Below are 16,297 nucleotides of genomic sequence, written 5' to 3'. Positions count from 1 at the left end.
AGAAATATAGGTAATTCTCACTAACCGAATGTAATTGGGACTGGGAATTCCATCACTAAGGGATGTGGTGATAAGGCATAATATCATATGACTGTTCTGGCATTCCATGTTGCCATCATTAAGCGAATACTGTGCAGTTCCAGTGTTCCCTGGCCACATGATTGATCTTTTTTCCAAATTATTGCTGGCTTCACTATTCACTGCTGGTTGGACGCCAACAAATTGTGCAACAATTATTGCAAATTGTGATCATGTGAGAATGGTACATCATAATTATGAGCAAATTGCAAGTGGCCAAATTGCAATTACATGACTGTAGGGATGCTGGGATGGCCACAACTACACGAACCTCTGATCAAGTGCCCTTTGTTCAGTGTCATAATAACTTTGAACAGTCGCTGAATGGACATTAAACAAGGGCTACATATAACGTAGTTCCTCACACTCTGATATATTCAAGCAATCTGTTCATATATTACAAAACTGATTGGCAATATATTTATCTAAAATGTAAGTGATCATATTAAGAGCAACTGCGTTCTCTTTGCTGATGATGTAAAGCTGTTCAATACTACAGACAATACTGCTACCCTTCAAAAAGATCTTGACTCTGTATCAGAATGGTCAAACAAATGGCAACTTCAACTCTCAACAAATAAATGCTCTGTCTTACATATTGGCAAAAAAAATCAGAAAATAAAATACAAGCTGAATAGTCAAGACCTTGTTGAGGATCCAAACTCTGTAAAGGACCTTGGAATACTCATCTCTAATGATCTAAGTGCTAGAGCCCACTGTAACTACATAGCCAAAAAGGCATTAAGAGTTGTTAACCTAATCCTACGTAGCTTTTTCTCTGGTAATATCACACTACTAACTAGAGCATACAAAACATTTGCCAGACCAATATTCAAATACAGCTCATCAGTCTGGAGCCCACATTATGTATCTATTTATTTATTTATTTGATTTGCCAATTGTTTACAAGATAATAAGTATAAGTGTATACATAGTTGTGAATACATGAAATGGGTACATATAAGAAAAATAAAAGAAGAATAAGAGAAACAATAGGACAGGGACGGTAGGCACGTTGGTACGCTTATGCACGCCCCCTACAGACCTCTTAGGAAAGGGGTGAGGTCAATAGTAGACAGTCTAAGGTTAAAGTTTTTGGGGTTTGGGGAAGAAACTACAGAGTCGGGTAGAGTATTCCAGACATTGACCACTCTATTGCTGAAGTTGTATTTCCTGCAATCAAGTTTGGTGCGGTTAACTTTGAGTTTGTATCTATTGTGTGCTCTTGTGTTGTTATGGTTGAAGCTGAAGTATTCATTGACAGGTAGGACATTGCAATGTATGATTTTATATACCATGCTTAAATCAGACCGAAGACGGCATAATTCAAGGTTTTCTAGTTCTAGAATTTCAAGTCTGGTGGCATAAGGTATTCTACAACGAGTAGAAGAATGGAGAACTCTTCTTGTGAAATATTTCTGGACTTTCTCAATTGTGCTAATATCAGATACGTAATGTGGGTTCCAGACTGATGAGCTGTATTCGAGTATTGGTTTAGCAAATGTTTTGTATGCTCTAGTTAGTAGTGTGATATTACCAGAGAAAAAGCTACGTAGGATTAGGTTAACAACTCTTAATGCCTTTTTGGCTATGTAGTTGCAGTGGGCTCTAGCACTTAGATCATTAGAGGTGAGTATTCCAAGGTCCTTTACAGAGCTTGGGTCATCAACAAGATCTTGACTATTCAGCTTGTATTTTATTTTCTGATTTTTTTTGCCAATATGTAAGACAGAGCATTTATTTGTTGAGATTTGAAGTTGCCATTTGTTTGACCATTCTGATACATAGTCAAGATCTTTTTGTAGGGTAGCAGAATTGTCTGTGGTATTGAACAGCTTTACATCATCAGCGAAAAGAACGCAATTGCTCTTAATATGATCACAGAGGTCATTTATGTAGAGTATGAAGAGAGTTGGTCCTAGAACACTGCCTTGGGGGACACCACTATTGACAGGTACAGAATTTGATAGGACGCTCCCAATTTTGACCATTTGTTGTCTGTTTGCCAGGAATGCTTCTATCCAGTTATTCAGTTGTCCAGAGATACCATAGGATTTTATTTTTAGGAGTAGTTTGTCGTGTACCACTGAATCAAAGGCTTTACAGAAGTCTATGTAGATTGCGTCTATTGCTTTGCCCTGGTCGAGTTGTGTCGTCCATATGTTTTTTGCAGTGTAAGAGTTGCAGATTACAGGATAGTTTTTTTCTGAAACCAAATTGTTTATTGGAGAGTAGGTTGTTTGTCTCTAAATGGAAGATGATGGATTGGTTAATAATTGATTCCATGACTTTACAGGTGACGCAGCATAAGGAGATTGGTCTGTAATTTTCAACTAGGCTGGGGTCTCCCTTTTTGAAGATGGGGATGACTGTGGCTTGTGACCATAGGTTAGGCAAGGAGCTGGTCCTGAAAGATTTTTCAAAGATTATGCTTAGAGGTTTGGCTATTAACACAGTTGAGAAAGTCCAGAAATATTTCACAAGAAGAGTTCTTCACTCCTCGTTGTAGAATACCTTATGCCACCAGACTTGAAATTCTAGACCTAGAAAACCTTGAATTACTCCTTCTTCGGTCTGATCTAAGTATGGTATATAAAATCATACATTGCAATGACTTACCTGTCAATAAATACTTCAGCTTCAGCCATAACAACACAAGAGCACACAATAGATACAAACTCAAGGTAAACCACACCAAACTTGATTGCAGGAAATACGACTTCAGCAACAGAGTGGTCAATGTCTGGAATACTCTACCTGACTGTGGTTTCTTCCCCAAACCTCAAAAATGTTAACCTTAGACTGTCTACTATTGACCTCACCCCTTTCCTAAGAGGTCTGTAGGGGGCGTGCATAAGCGCACCAACGTGCCTACCGTCCCTGTCCTATTGTTTCTTTTATTTTTCTTATATGTACCCATTTCATGTATTCATAACTATGTATATACTTATACCTATTATTTTGTAAGAGATTGACAAATCAAATAAATAAATAAAAATAAATAAATAAGTGGCTTCTATGTAGTCTGGATTTTGCCTTTAAGGATAGGCTAGTTACTTTGATTTTCATAAGCATCAAGAAAGAAAATATTGCAATCATCTTCTTTACTATCTCTTTTATTGCTCTGGGTGTCCTGGCAATAACATGTCTTGGGGACAAGGTGGGATTAAAACAAATCATCTCCCCCCCAAATATTAACTTTGCATCCTTTGTTTTTTAAAGCTATGTGAGTTGAACTAGCTGAATTTTATCTGTGCAGAATTTTAGTGGATATATTTCTTTCCTGGAAAGTAGGAGAAATGCTAAATAAATAAACAAACAAGAAATTATGGGATGGGAGATAGGAGCAGGGCTACCAGATCTGGGCTGCAATAATCCAGGCCACCACTAGATGACAGCAAATTCCTCTGGGTGTGTGAATTGTGCAATCCGAACCTGATAGTTGCAGACACAAGTGCCATTTAATCATTGCTGGCATTCCCTGCCTCCAGCTTTGGTGGTACCGGTAGTAAAGGAATGGCAATTGTTGCCTAGCAACCACTATACTTATTCTTTCCTTCCTCTAGCCAGGGCAACTATTAAAAAGGAAGAGAGTGCGAGAAAGATGATGTTCCTGCATGGAGCCATGTCATTTTCTTCTCCTCTAGATTGCAAGATTCAGCTGAAAGAAACTATTGAACAATAACAATTTTGTTTTTAAGTGGCAGTGATCTTGCAGGAGACAGCATGTTTTCTGCTTCAGATACCAAAAAATGAGTCAGGCTGGGAGAAAAACAGCTTGGGGTAGCAGAGCACAGTGAGATAATGGTGAGTGCTGTTTCATCACTCTTCTTAGTGGTGTATTTTTAGACCAGGGTTGAAGGACCGGTAACTCTCCAGATATTGAATTGTTAACTCCTAGCAGACCCAGCCAGCATAGGTCAAAATTAAAGGTCCTGGACACCATCATTCAGTAATATACAGAAAGCCGTGGTTCTCCACCCTTATTAAGCATAATTAAGTATCTGCCCATTCACCCACACTGCATAGTCCTGACCAGCACAATGCACCCATGGACTCTAAGCTAGAGAGGTTTCCTAGTTTTCAAAATTGCTGTAAAAATGAACAAGCTTCTTCACCAACAGCCTTCCCCATCTCTATTGATCACCTATTCTCAGCTGCATTTCAGGGCTGAGTGTGTTGCAAGCTTCCAAAATGCCTTAATTCCTCATCAGTCTTTGGCTTCAGAGATGGATAAAACTTGCTTCCCAACGTAACCAGTATTTCAGAGCATTTGGTTTCTTATGGCAAAAATGTATTTTAAAATTTATTTAAAACGTTGATGCAGTCAACCAACTGTTGTTTCATAGGCGATGGGCTACCGTGGAAAAGGACATGTCTTAGTTTTCATCAGAGGGCAATATTTAAGGGAAGGAACTAGAAAAATGCCCATCCTATCTGACTTGTGGGATGGGTAGATGTCCTTAGGGAAAGATGGCCCTGTGCCATGGAGGTCTTTTAGAGGCACCCAGAAAGAAACTGGAAGGCAGTGCAGCTCACACAACAGAGGCGTTAAATGGGCAAACCTAGGGGGCCCCCCCATTACTGTGCACGCTGCTATATTCTGGACCAGTTTAAGGTCTGCCAGCTTTAAAATTGTGTCTCTACCTAGGTGCTTTGCATCAGTCGCAGCTTGGGGAAAAAAGCTATCAAATGCAATTTTGCTCTCATTTTGCTGGGAGAAAGACACAGGTAAAGTGTGTTTCTCCCAGCAAAACGAGGCAAGTTGTTGCCTGGCTATAAACTGTCAAGGTGAAGCAGGGTTGATCTGATATCATGGTGAGCAGAAGACATTGCAGGCTCTTAGTGTTTTTGATAATTCTTTCAAAAATCAATCTTCCTTTGCAGTCCGAAGCAGTGGTTTGCAAACCAATAGATGAACACATGAACTGTTTCCGTAAGGAGGGAGAGAGGATCGTACATATTTATCTTTTTATAAAGGAAGGAGAAAGGCTGTTAATTAACCCACAGAGTATAGAAAACTCCAGGGGCTGCACATTCAGCAGTTGGAAAATTTTGAAGTAGAGAATTGTCCGGGCATTTTGTGTGCTTGGCTACTTACCAAATTTGCAGATTTGATACCAAATCTGCAAACGAAACCTATAACACGCTGAAAGCATTTAAAATTTCATATGATGAAGACTAAATAGAAGATGGTTGGGATATTGAACGTAGTAGCTGATTTACATCTTAGATCTTGCTTTCTTAGACTTGTATTTGTTGAGTGGCAGTTGCCCCACATAAAGCAAGCAATAACTAATTACAGTTGATATACTGTATATAGAGAGAGCCAGTCCGGTGTAGTGGTTAAGGTGCTGGCCTAAAAACTAGCAGATGGTGTCCTGCCTTAGGCATGAAAGCCGGATCGGTGACTTGGGCCAAACTCTCTCTCTCTCTCTCTCTCTCTCTCTCCCTCCCTCCCTCCCTCCTCCCTAATCCACGTCACAAGATTGTTGTGGAGAAAATAGGAGGAGGAAGGAGGGAAGGAAGAAAGGTATGTTCACTGCCCTGAGTTATAAAATAATAAAGCCAGGGTAAAAATCTATCTATCTATCTATCTATCTATCTATCTATCTATCTATCTATCTATCTATCTATCTAGGAATCTAGGAATCTATCTATCAATCTATCAATCTATCAATCAATCTATCTATCTATCTCTATCTCTATCTATCTATCTATCTATCTATCTATCTATCTATCTATCAATCAATCAATCAATCAATCAATCTATCTATCAATCTATCTACCTATCTACCTATCTATCTATCTATCTTTCCATGCCTATTATTGCAGGGATTACTAATAAAATGATTCACCATATCAGAGATTCATATAGTACATTGGTTCATTTTTTAAAAAGATGTTATCATTTGCTAACAGTGTCCATAACAGGTTACCTCAGTGAGTTTCCACAGAATAACTATGATCCCAGATCCTAAGATGAGAAATGGAGTATCACCTCCAAAGAGACCCAAACCTGCTAACTATAACTTGCTAAGCAAATTAGACTCATCTACAGAAATGTGTGCCCTGCCCATATTAACACACTCATTTGTGTATTTCTATGACTTAATGTGAATTTACTCAGGCTAGTAGCTATTTCTTATTTATATTATGGAGGTGGTCATTCTTGACCAAAAGAACTACAAGCACTTCAACTGCCTGTTTCCTGTGGATTAAACAGAAACTGTAAAATTCTTCCAATCCTATGCTCACCAATGCAAGAACACCTGTTTCGTGAATTCAAGTCAGATAGATTTGAGTCAAATTATGTAATTATAACTCTATTTCCTGTATTTTATTTTATACTGATTTTTGTTCTACTCAGAAAGTTCTCTGAGATTAATGTTCCACATATTTAACTTCCATAAATATTTATGCTAGAATGAGTATGTGCTAAATTTTTAAATTGCCAGAACACTCTGGTTTTATTAATTATTGTTATGATTAACCAATCTATTTAGAATGGAAGTTCTGAATAAAAGGCCAAACTGTGATCTAAGTGTTTCAGAATACTAATTTAGGTATCTGCAAGGTTCAAAATTAATAACTTAACTCCGGTATGAAAACTTATTTTATTGTCATATGAAAGCTGTAAATATAAATGCACTTTGTTATTAGATAAATATGGTATTCAAGACAAAAATAAAAATTTAAACTACAGGGAACACAAAACAACATTTCCCTTCCAGATTTTACTAAAAAAGAAAAAAGGATTTATCTTTTTCAAGTCAGATAGATTTGAGTCCTAAATGAACTAAAAATAATGTTAAACTGTCACTTAAAAAAATTAACAACCATATTAGCTAAAAATCAAAGCCAGACAAAAATTAACCTGCCAGTATCCTTATTAAAATGTTAAGCATAACAAAAATGCATTTATATGTACAGTATATAATGGAGATCTCAAACATCAGTTAATTTTCCAGTTTAAGTATTTTGCCCCAAAATTATATTTGCTTTCATATCTGTTTTAGATGTATTTAGATGGCAGTTTTGAGCCTTCACATCAATGCTTTTCCTTAAATTCTTCACTTCCCAAAATAAAAATTGGGGTTGATTGTAATGTTGTTGTCAAAACACATTTTAAAATATTTACTTTTTCTATGACAATACTCAGAAAACTTCCTCAGAAGGGTTGACCAATTATGCCTTGGAAGTTTGCATGGGCTTTTTTGAATTTAATAACCAAATTAATTTTATAAAACTGAAATTATATTCATACACTAGCTTTTCAAAAAATAATAATAGTGGTGCTCCAATATCGAGGAACAATTCTTCAGAATAGTTTCTGCAATCTATAACCAGTTTTGAAGAATTGCAAGCAACGCAATCATCCATTTCCATTTCACTGCAGAGTTTCTTCAAACGTTGCCATAACATCACTCTGAAAATTCATGTCAATGGTGCTTTTCAACTATTAAAAACAACAAGAAATTAGGGGAAAAAGACACTTAGTTTGAAGTAAATGTTGCTGGATTCAGTAGAATTGGATTCTGAGAGATAATGCAATTAACTTTTCAACTGTAAAACTTTTCAACTTTTCAACTGTAAAAAGCAAATGTGGGGAAATGACAATAATAAAACAACAATTTTAGGACTGAGAGCCATGTTGGGTTTTCAGTGGCCTGTTGCAAGCCGAATTCTTACAAGGGCAAAGGAAAAGAAACAGTTAAGGTCAGGCAAAAAAATGATCCCTCAACTTTCTCCAGCTTCAATTTCTAAGCCTGTTCTTCTGACGATTTAAAATCAATAACATTCTGTTGACTTCATTCCAAATAAATGAAGCTGCTCTTTAACTCTTTCATTGTGTTACAGGACCAGCATTCTTTAAGCTGGCATTTCTCAACCTTGGCAGCTGGAATATGTCTGGACTCCAACTCCCAAGCTTCCCCAACCAGCATGCTTGGCTGGGGAATTCTGGTTCTGAGACCCTGCTTTAGGCTGATATGGATATCTTACCGCTTCTCTTCTTCTACGCTCTTGCTCCAGTTTTCTTGCCAAATTACGATCTATGACAAGATTTGGTGCTGAGTGTGATTGCTCTCTTCCAGATCCTTTATTTGGAATGGGACAGCTATCTTTTACTGCTGTGGATTTCAAACCCATTTCTCTACTGTTTCTAAAGAAAAATAATCAACATTTTTTTGTATAGGAAGTCAGATATGCAAGCTTTACATTTGAGCGAACAAACACAGGATATTTGTTGCTTACAATCAGCAGTGATTTAGTAGGATGATTTGCCCATTGTCACTACAGTGGATGATGGGATGCCTTAAAAATCAGCAGGCTGGATGCATCCACCACTATATGCCAAGCATAACATTAATGCAAGCTCCCTCACCTTCCCAAAATATCATAGAAATGGAAATAAAGATGTACTAAAATTTCCTGAATTGCTGAAGTGACAGTTGACAAATATAGAGACATTGCTATTATCCTTACGTAGAAAAATATTGTTTGGTATTAGAGTTGTGACTATCTGGAGAGAGGAGGCCCTGAGGAGATGCTACCTCGCAGCCTTTCGTCAGGAAGGAAACAGGATTACCATGAATAATGACAAACATAACAAATGCACAATGAATTGATTGTGGGGAGAATGCCTGTTCGTTGTTTCAGGCGGCTAAAACAAAATTAAATATTGTTAAAGCATTTCATCATTAATCAAATGGTAAGTGATCCAGGAATAATACTCAGCAAGAGGAGAACCCCCCTAGAGGACGGTCTGGCTCAGCAGCATATCTCAGAGCACCATTGCTTGTTCCCAATTAAAAGTGACAATGTTAAATATGCATTATTAATAAGTAGTTTGCTTTTTTGAGTCTCACACAAATGCTTGTTGTCGGTGTCACGTTACCTCAGTTGGAGAACAATTCTACGCTACTAAGGATGATAAGAGTTAATTCTCCCGAAGCCCATTGAATTTCTGAGTAAAAAATCATAGGATAGGCAATTTATTCTAGTCATGGAAACTCAGAGGATGGTTTTAGGAAAAAAGAATTGGGCAGAGCAAGTCAAGTGCATGGTGACATTAACTCACCAATTCAATGAGTGCTTAAATTTTAAAGTTTTGCAAAGACCCTTTTGTTTTGTTAGTCTTGATTCCACAGATTATTCCAAAGGACAGTGTGAAAACCTGGTTGGTGCTTTTATATTTATTATCAGTGAAGCTGTCTTCCATCTTTTCACCAGCTTGAGTGATTGTTTCCACAACCATCTTTCTACTCTGCTCTGTATAAACCCAGTTTGTGTACCAGTACTGTGGGCGTGGCTTAGGTGGTGGGCGTAGCTTGGTGGTCATGTGACTGGGTGGACATGGCTTGATGGTCATGTTATTGGCTGGGCGTGGCCAACTCAATATCACTCACATCGAGGCACGCATCTCCTCGCCTGGCCTCTCATGACTGTGGGGATGCTGCAACAGTCGTAAATGTGAAAAATGGTCATAAGTCACTTTTTCAATGCCACTGTAACTTTAAATGGTCACTCCACACAAGCAAAGTACCAGCAAAGGAGGAAAAAAAAAAACTCCAGAGAAGTTCCAGAGACAGGAAGTCTAATCCTGCCAAGAATGTAATAAGGGTTAACGGAGAGGCAGTTTCTGTAAGCAACTCCAGAATGTTTCCTTCCTGCCTTCCTTACAGGATTAGGCCAGTAATTTCTTCTAACAACCGGTTCTCAGAACTGCTTAGAATGTTAACAACCGGTTCTAACGAATAGGTGTGAACAGGTAGAATCCCACCCCTGCTGAAAAGGATATTCAACACTGTTTTACCAGCATATCCTCTTGCTATTAAGTTTAAATATTTTTCTTATATAAGACTCAGTTTCACAGAGCTACAAAACAAGGCAGCTAGAAACTACTTGCTACGAAGTCAGTTAATAGACATGGGAAATAGAGCCTTTCAAGTTTAATTCTATGGAATTACCAACCTCTCTTTTTCCTGAGGATGTTTTTTCGACTTCCTCTCTGCTTGTTCCAATCGTCTTTTTCGTTCCTTGGCCCACTCACTTTCTCCTTTTTCCAGCGCAGCTTTTTGAAACTGTCTGAAGCTTTCGTTAGAGGATTTGACCGAGACTGGAACATTCACCATCTTACCTAAACTTGTCCAAGAATCTGCATGTTTGACTTTTATATCCTGCAATTATAACCAGCAACGTAGTTCTAAACACGAGCAGATAACTGTCTTCCACATCTGACAGGACTCCCAAAGATAAAGAGCATGTAGGTTTTTGTTTTAAATGTAATTATTGTATCCTGATAAATTTAGAGCATTTTCATATCACCAACCATATTCCTTCACTAGTCTCTTAAACAGTTGAAGCTAACCTGCAATTGCGTTTATTGTAGCTGAACTTGAAATGCCAAGATCTGTATGAATTGATCATTTTTTTCTTACTGACTTCAACAAGAAAGCACATAGATCTTTAATACCCCATGCCCTTATTAGTTCACATTATGTGAACATTATTAGTTCACACATTGTGTGCATTTCCTTGGTACATCCCTATCATGAACAAGCTGTAAGATGAAACCATCAAGGCATAGTTGCTCCATTGAAATGGGAATCCTATGATAGCAGATGGATGAGGTTGTTCTCCAGCCATGAGCTGGAAGGAAATTGAAACAACTTACAGCTCATGGGAAATGGTTCTGTCCGGAGGCTCTTCAAAGCTTCAGGGACTCAGATTAAAAAAATGGTCTTTCTGTGATTCTATATATGCTTTATGTGAACCAGAAATATGGTACATCAGCTCTGCTGCACCACAGAGATAGGGATATAAGATCAGCCATAACCAAAGAATCCATATTGACTCTATTTAAAATTAACAACATTGTTTGTAAATATATGTAACAAATCTCCTAGGTGAAGCTTTGTTGGGAAAGGCAGTAATTTAGTTCCTAAAAACAAACAAACCAAGAGAAGATAGCGAGGGACCGAAATAGCCTACAAAGCTACACATGTATCCAATGAAATAATGGCAACTCCTAGTTATCATGGATCAGTTTTAGCAAGAAATAAGATTTTTTCCCCTTTTACAGATGTTTTTCAAACTAAGTATATTGTTAGTGGGAGGCCTTAAAAGAAAAAGAAAAAGATTTGACTACTGTGAGGAGCATTCCCAAGCCACTGATTTACATCTCTTTTGTTTGTATGTGTGCAGATGGTTGCAATGTGACAGTTTTTTCCTGCTTGAAATGGAGGCTGATACAGCTGGGGCTCCAAAATACAAAGAATGACTGAGGTGGCCATTGGATGGTCCATAACTCTCTCTGTTAAGACTGTATTTATTTGTAGATAAAGTGTCCTGCAAATTCTATCATTCTAAAGGACAATTTATGAAAATTCTGAAGTCTGCTAATGATTGTCAAATATTTCTGCTATAATTATTTTATATCTTGCCTTTATTCTGTTTATAAACAGCTCAAGATGGCAAACATATGTCTACTGTAATACTTCTTCCTTCTCCTATTTTCCTCACAACCACCATAGCCCTGTGAAGTGAGAGGCTAAGAGAGTGTGACTGGTCCAAAGTCATCCAGCTGACTTTCATGCCTAAAATAGGATTAGAACCCAGTGTGTGGTGGTTTTTAATCTGGTGCCTTAACCACTAGGCCAAACTGGTTCAATGTATATACCGTATATATCTATATCTATTGATATAGTAATATATATTACTATATATCATTGATATATTGATCCATATCATTACACTTATTGATATATGTGAGTGTAAATCAGAGCAAAAAGTTTTGGCTCACCATCAACTGATTTTTTTAGACTGCAACTCAAACATGCGATTGCTTTCAGGTTTATTACTTTTATTGCTAGCTCTTTACCCTAAAATATGCTTTCTTCACTTGTTTTTTTTAAAATCACAAATCTAGACTGCATCGCTGCTGCATTGATTCACTTCATTGTTCCTCCTTCGTTGCCTCCTTGATTTTTAGATATGAATTGCAATATTTGTCACTTGAATTGCAATTGTAATATCAATTTGTTTTGAACTGATTGATGAAGAAAAAGTAAGATTTTTAAGGGTTTTACTTAGACTGTGCTTTGTTATGGCTTGTGGATCTGTAATTGTTTTAGCAGAGACAAAGGTATTATTAAAAGAGGTCTCTATTTATTTTATTAACTAAGTTCAAATTTAAAAATACAATCAAAATGCAACTCCTCTTGCTTTTAGAAATACAAATTGAACAAAACACTGTGAGAAGCAAAAAGCATCTAAAAGCATAATTATCAGAATAAAGTTTATAATCAAAGTTGTAGAGAACTTTTTTTAAAAATGTATTTCTTATTTCTGAATAAATATAGAGGAATCATGGTGCTGCTGAATAGTACAGTATTAGCTGACACTACTGTTTTAATTATATTCACCGTGACTAGTAATAAAACAAATTCTCAGCAGAGTCAAAGAAAGTTCTGCATAGATGTACTTTGGGATAGAAATACACATAAACATTTTACTATCCCTCTTTGAGATAAGCAAAAAGGAATAAAAGACAGAAAATAAGAGAATGAATTTTAACTAGATGAAACAACTGATACACAATGAGATTGCCAGTATGACATTTTTTGTTGGCTACAAAATATAATATGTGAAGAGCCATTGTGCATCGGTTCAAACCAGCTTGATGGAGATAATTGTTTGGGGATGAGAACAGCTATCTCATCAAGATGTAAAGCATTCCCAAGATTATGTTAATCAGCTCTTAGAATGCTCTGCATCTGTATGGTATCTTCTGGGCGTTATTAAACATGCCTTCAGATCAACTGAAGAAATGAACTGAGATTGTACATCCTCCAGATCTCTCAACAGCAGTGCTCAATTTCCATCATTTATTCCTGCTGCAGTGATGAAGGGGAGCTTTAGAGTGGCAGGAGCCTGGGGCTTAGGGTGAAGGAAAGTGCTTGATGACAATGTCAACAGACTAGAACAGTTTCAGAAAAAAAACTACCCTGTAATCAACAACTCTTACACTGCAAAAACATATGGACTACACAACTCGATCAGGGCAAAGCAATAGACGCAATCTACATAGACTTCTGTAAAGCCTTTGATTCAGTGGTACACGACAAATTACTCCTAAAACTAAAATCTTATGGTATCTCTGGACACCTACATAACTGGATAGAAGCATTCCTGTAAAACAGACAATAAATGGTCAAAATTGGGAGCGTCCTATCAAATTCTGTACCTGTCAACAGTGGTGTCCCCCAAGGCAGTGTTTTAGGACCAACTCTCTTCATACTCTACATAAATGACCTCTGTTATCATATTAAGAGCAACTGTGTTCTCTTCGCTGATGATGTAAAGCTATTCAACACCACAGACAATACTACTACCCTCCAAAAAGACTTTGACTATGTATTAGAATGGTTAATCAAATGGCAACTTCAAATCTCAACAAATAAATGCTCTGTCTTACATATTGGCAAAAAAAAAATCAGAAAATAAAATACAAGCTAAATAATCAAGACTTTGTTGAGGATCCAAACTTTGTCAAGGACCTTGGAGTACTCATCTCTAATGATCTAAGTGCTAGAGCCCACTGTAACTACATAGCCAAAAAGGCATTAAGAGTTGTTAATCTAATCTTACGTAGCTTCTTCTCTGGTAATATCACACTACTAATGAGCATACAAAACTTTTGCTAGACCTATACTTGAATACAGCTCATCAGTCTGGAACCTATATCATGTATCTGATATTAACACAATTGAAAAAGTCCAGAAATATTTCACAAGAAGAGTTCTCCACTCCTCTATTCATTGCAGAATACCTTATGCCACCAGACTTGAAACTCTAGACCTAGAAAACCTAGAACTACGCTGCCTCCGGTCCAATCTAAATATAATATATAAAATCATACATTGCAATGTCCTACCTGCAAATGAGCTTCAGTCATAACAATACAAGAGCACACAATAGATACAAACTCAAGGTTAACCGAACCAAACTTGATTGCAGGAAATACGACTTCAGCAACAGAGTGGTCAATGTTTGGAATACTCTACCTGACTCTGTGGTTTCTTCCCCAAACCCCAAAAACTTTAACCTTAGACTGTCTACTATTGACCTCATCCCCTTCCTAAGAGGCTTGTAGGGGGCGTGCATAAGCGCACCAATCATGCCTACCATCCCTGTCCTATTGTTTATTTTTCTTATAAGTATCTAACTCATGTATTCAAAACTATGTTTATTCTTATACCTGTATCTTGTAAGTGATTGACAAATCAAATAAATACTAAATACTAGAAAGGGTGGAGTAGATTCTATTTGTTGTCTATGTGGATCTGAAGCCACATCTGGTAATGTGAGTAATGCACTAATGAGAGCCAGTTTGGTCTCGTGTGAGGATACCTGGCTAGGTAAATTTGATCTAAGATGGCACCAACAATGGCTGTCTCGATGAAATGCTCTCTAATGGTTTCTTCTATTCTATTCTAGAGCCAGGTGACTGTGAGTTCCAGTCCTGCCTTTGGCATGAAAGCCCACTGGGTGACTTTGAGCCAGTCACTCACTCTCAGCCCAACTCACCTCACAGGGTTGTTGTTGTGGGGAAAACAGGAGGAGGAAGGTGTATCTGATATGTTCAGCATCTTGAGTTATGTGTAAAAATAACAATGGCAGAAATAAAAAATAATGTCCAAAGCTATTGCAGAAAGCAGCACATGTTTTACCTTTATTAGAGGAGTCTGAGGCTTAGCATCTCTCTTTTTTTTATCCTCACGGTTAACAGAACAGTTTTCTGTAACAGTCGCACGTGCGGATTCTGTCATCTGTGGTCGCCAATGGCCATCTGGGAAACTAGCCTTCAGTTCTGGAATGCAAGCCAGATCAGAGGCGGAGTAAGTGAGTTTTCAAGAGAGCGAAGATGTACTCCATTAGTTTTTGTTATTAGAACCCTTCATTCGAAGTGCTATCAATTTCAGCATTTTTATCGACCGTATTTGAATTACAGGGTATATTTCCATTTGATAGGCTTTGGAGGCTTTGTTTATCCCTTGTTTACTTGGCATAGTTTCCAAATAGGCAGAAGGATAGGAACACTCCATGTGACTACAGCTTTCTATTTTCAGATGCCTGCTTGAGTGTAGAAGGTGCACATTTCCCTCCTCCTCCCTTAACATGGACCATTTAGCCTGTTATAATGGTCTTTCCTGGCTCCCCAAGGAAGGAAAAGCCTGGATCCTTATACTTAATATAAAGCTCCCCATGACAACTGCTACCAGCTTCTCCCCTAAGAATAAGTCATCCATTACATCTAGTGGTGCTATGAATTTAAAAAACACCACATTTCTTTTGCTTTCCTTAGGAACAAACAGCAATGTGTGAAGTGATAAGCTTTTGAAAAGTATTGTTATGCTGCAAAGCAATGGTGCCATAACTCAAGTTGCACTATATGCATATAAACCCTAGATAGCCAACAGAAAATCCTGCAAATAAATTAGTAGCAGCTCTATGCTCCTTAAGCATTCCAATTATATTTCATCCTAAGTAGACACACTTTGAGGGCAATGGTGGGATTCAGTAACTAAGAGTGGTTAACAAATAATGCAGAGTTACTGCTTCATAGCTTTAATGCACAATGCTCTTACATTCTTCTTCTTCTATCAACTCACTGGTATATCCCTGAGGCTATTGAATATATATCTGGATATATCCACACAGCACTGAATCCAGATCCTATTTCTTTTTGTTCATAATTCTTGTAGATTACCACTTTTGGGTAACAATTGGGTGATAAACCAGCAAAACCCAAGTTTCTTGGATCCCATGATGAGTTGCAAATATTTAGGGTACTTCCATAGGGGGCTTGAACACTCAGCCCCAGACCTGTTCATTCTTTCCCTATCATCTAAGTGCAGAAGCTGAACCAATGGCAGACTACATTAAGACACAGCACCCCCTTTTTTCCCTTTCAAAATGCTGCAGCACTACAGAACTTCCATTTCCCCCATCTGCAGGAACTGACCTCCAGCCCTGCCCCTTTTCTCTCCTCCATCGTGGGAATACTTGACTCCGCCTCCAACTGCATGTCCTTTATCTGCCTGTAAAAGCATTCCCTAAATTTTGAATTGGGCAGGTGTGATGTAGTCATGGCTGTGCTTCCTATTGTTTTGGGAGAGGGGTATGAAAGCACCACTGAATGGCGACATGAAAG

At 37.7% G+C, this 16,297-nt stretch overlaps 1 protein-coding gene across 1 annotated transcript; it reads right to left on the bottom strand.

Moving 5' to 3' along the window:
* Positions 1-6,947: 6,947 nt before the first annotated feature.
* On the bottom strand, positions 6,948-16,196 carry LOC148131266 (bromodomain testis-specific protein-like). The gene is made up of 5 exons (XM_087959984.1): positions 16,109-16,196; positions 14,814-14,953; positions 10,054-10,259; positions 8,083-8,242; positions 6,948-7,537 (listed from the first exon to the last, which is right to left on the bottom strand). Exons 1-5 carry the CDS (start codon positions 16,194-16,196, stop codon positions 7,469-7,471), a joined length of 663 nt encoding a protein of 220 aa, XP_087816110.1. The 3' UTR covers positions 6,948-7,468.
* Between the last annotated feature and the right edge of the window lie 101 nt (positions 16,197-16,297).

Source organism: Notechis scutatus, chromosome 3 (genome assembly GCF_049901735.1).
Source record: "Notechis scutatus isolate UNSWTSFEM ecotype Mainland chromosome 3, rNotScu1.2, whole genome shotgun sequence".
In the NCBI taxonomy this organism is placed as follows: Eukaryota; Metazoa; Chordata; class Lepidosauria; order Squamata; family Elapidae; genus Notechis; species Notechis scutatus.
This window is presented reverse-complemented; position numbering and strand designations above follow the sequence as displayed.

What these genes read in the sequence shown, in the direction of transcription:
- LOC148131266 (XM_087959984.1), bottom strand. Translation starts at nt 16,196, where the DNA reads ATGCTTTTACAGGCAGATAAAGGACATGCAGTTGGAGGCGGAGTCAAG. An exon ending in GAAAAGGGGCAGGGCTGGAG is followed by an intron (nt 14,954 to 16,108) that starts GTCAGTTCCTGC and finishes CTTGCATTCCAG; the next exon opens with AACTGAAGGCTAGTTTCCCA. An exon ending in CTCAGACTCCTCTAATAAAG is followed by an intron (nt 10,260 to 14,813) that starts GTAAAACATGTG and finishes TTATAATTGCAG; the next exon opens with GATATAAAAGTCAAACATGC.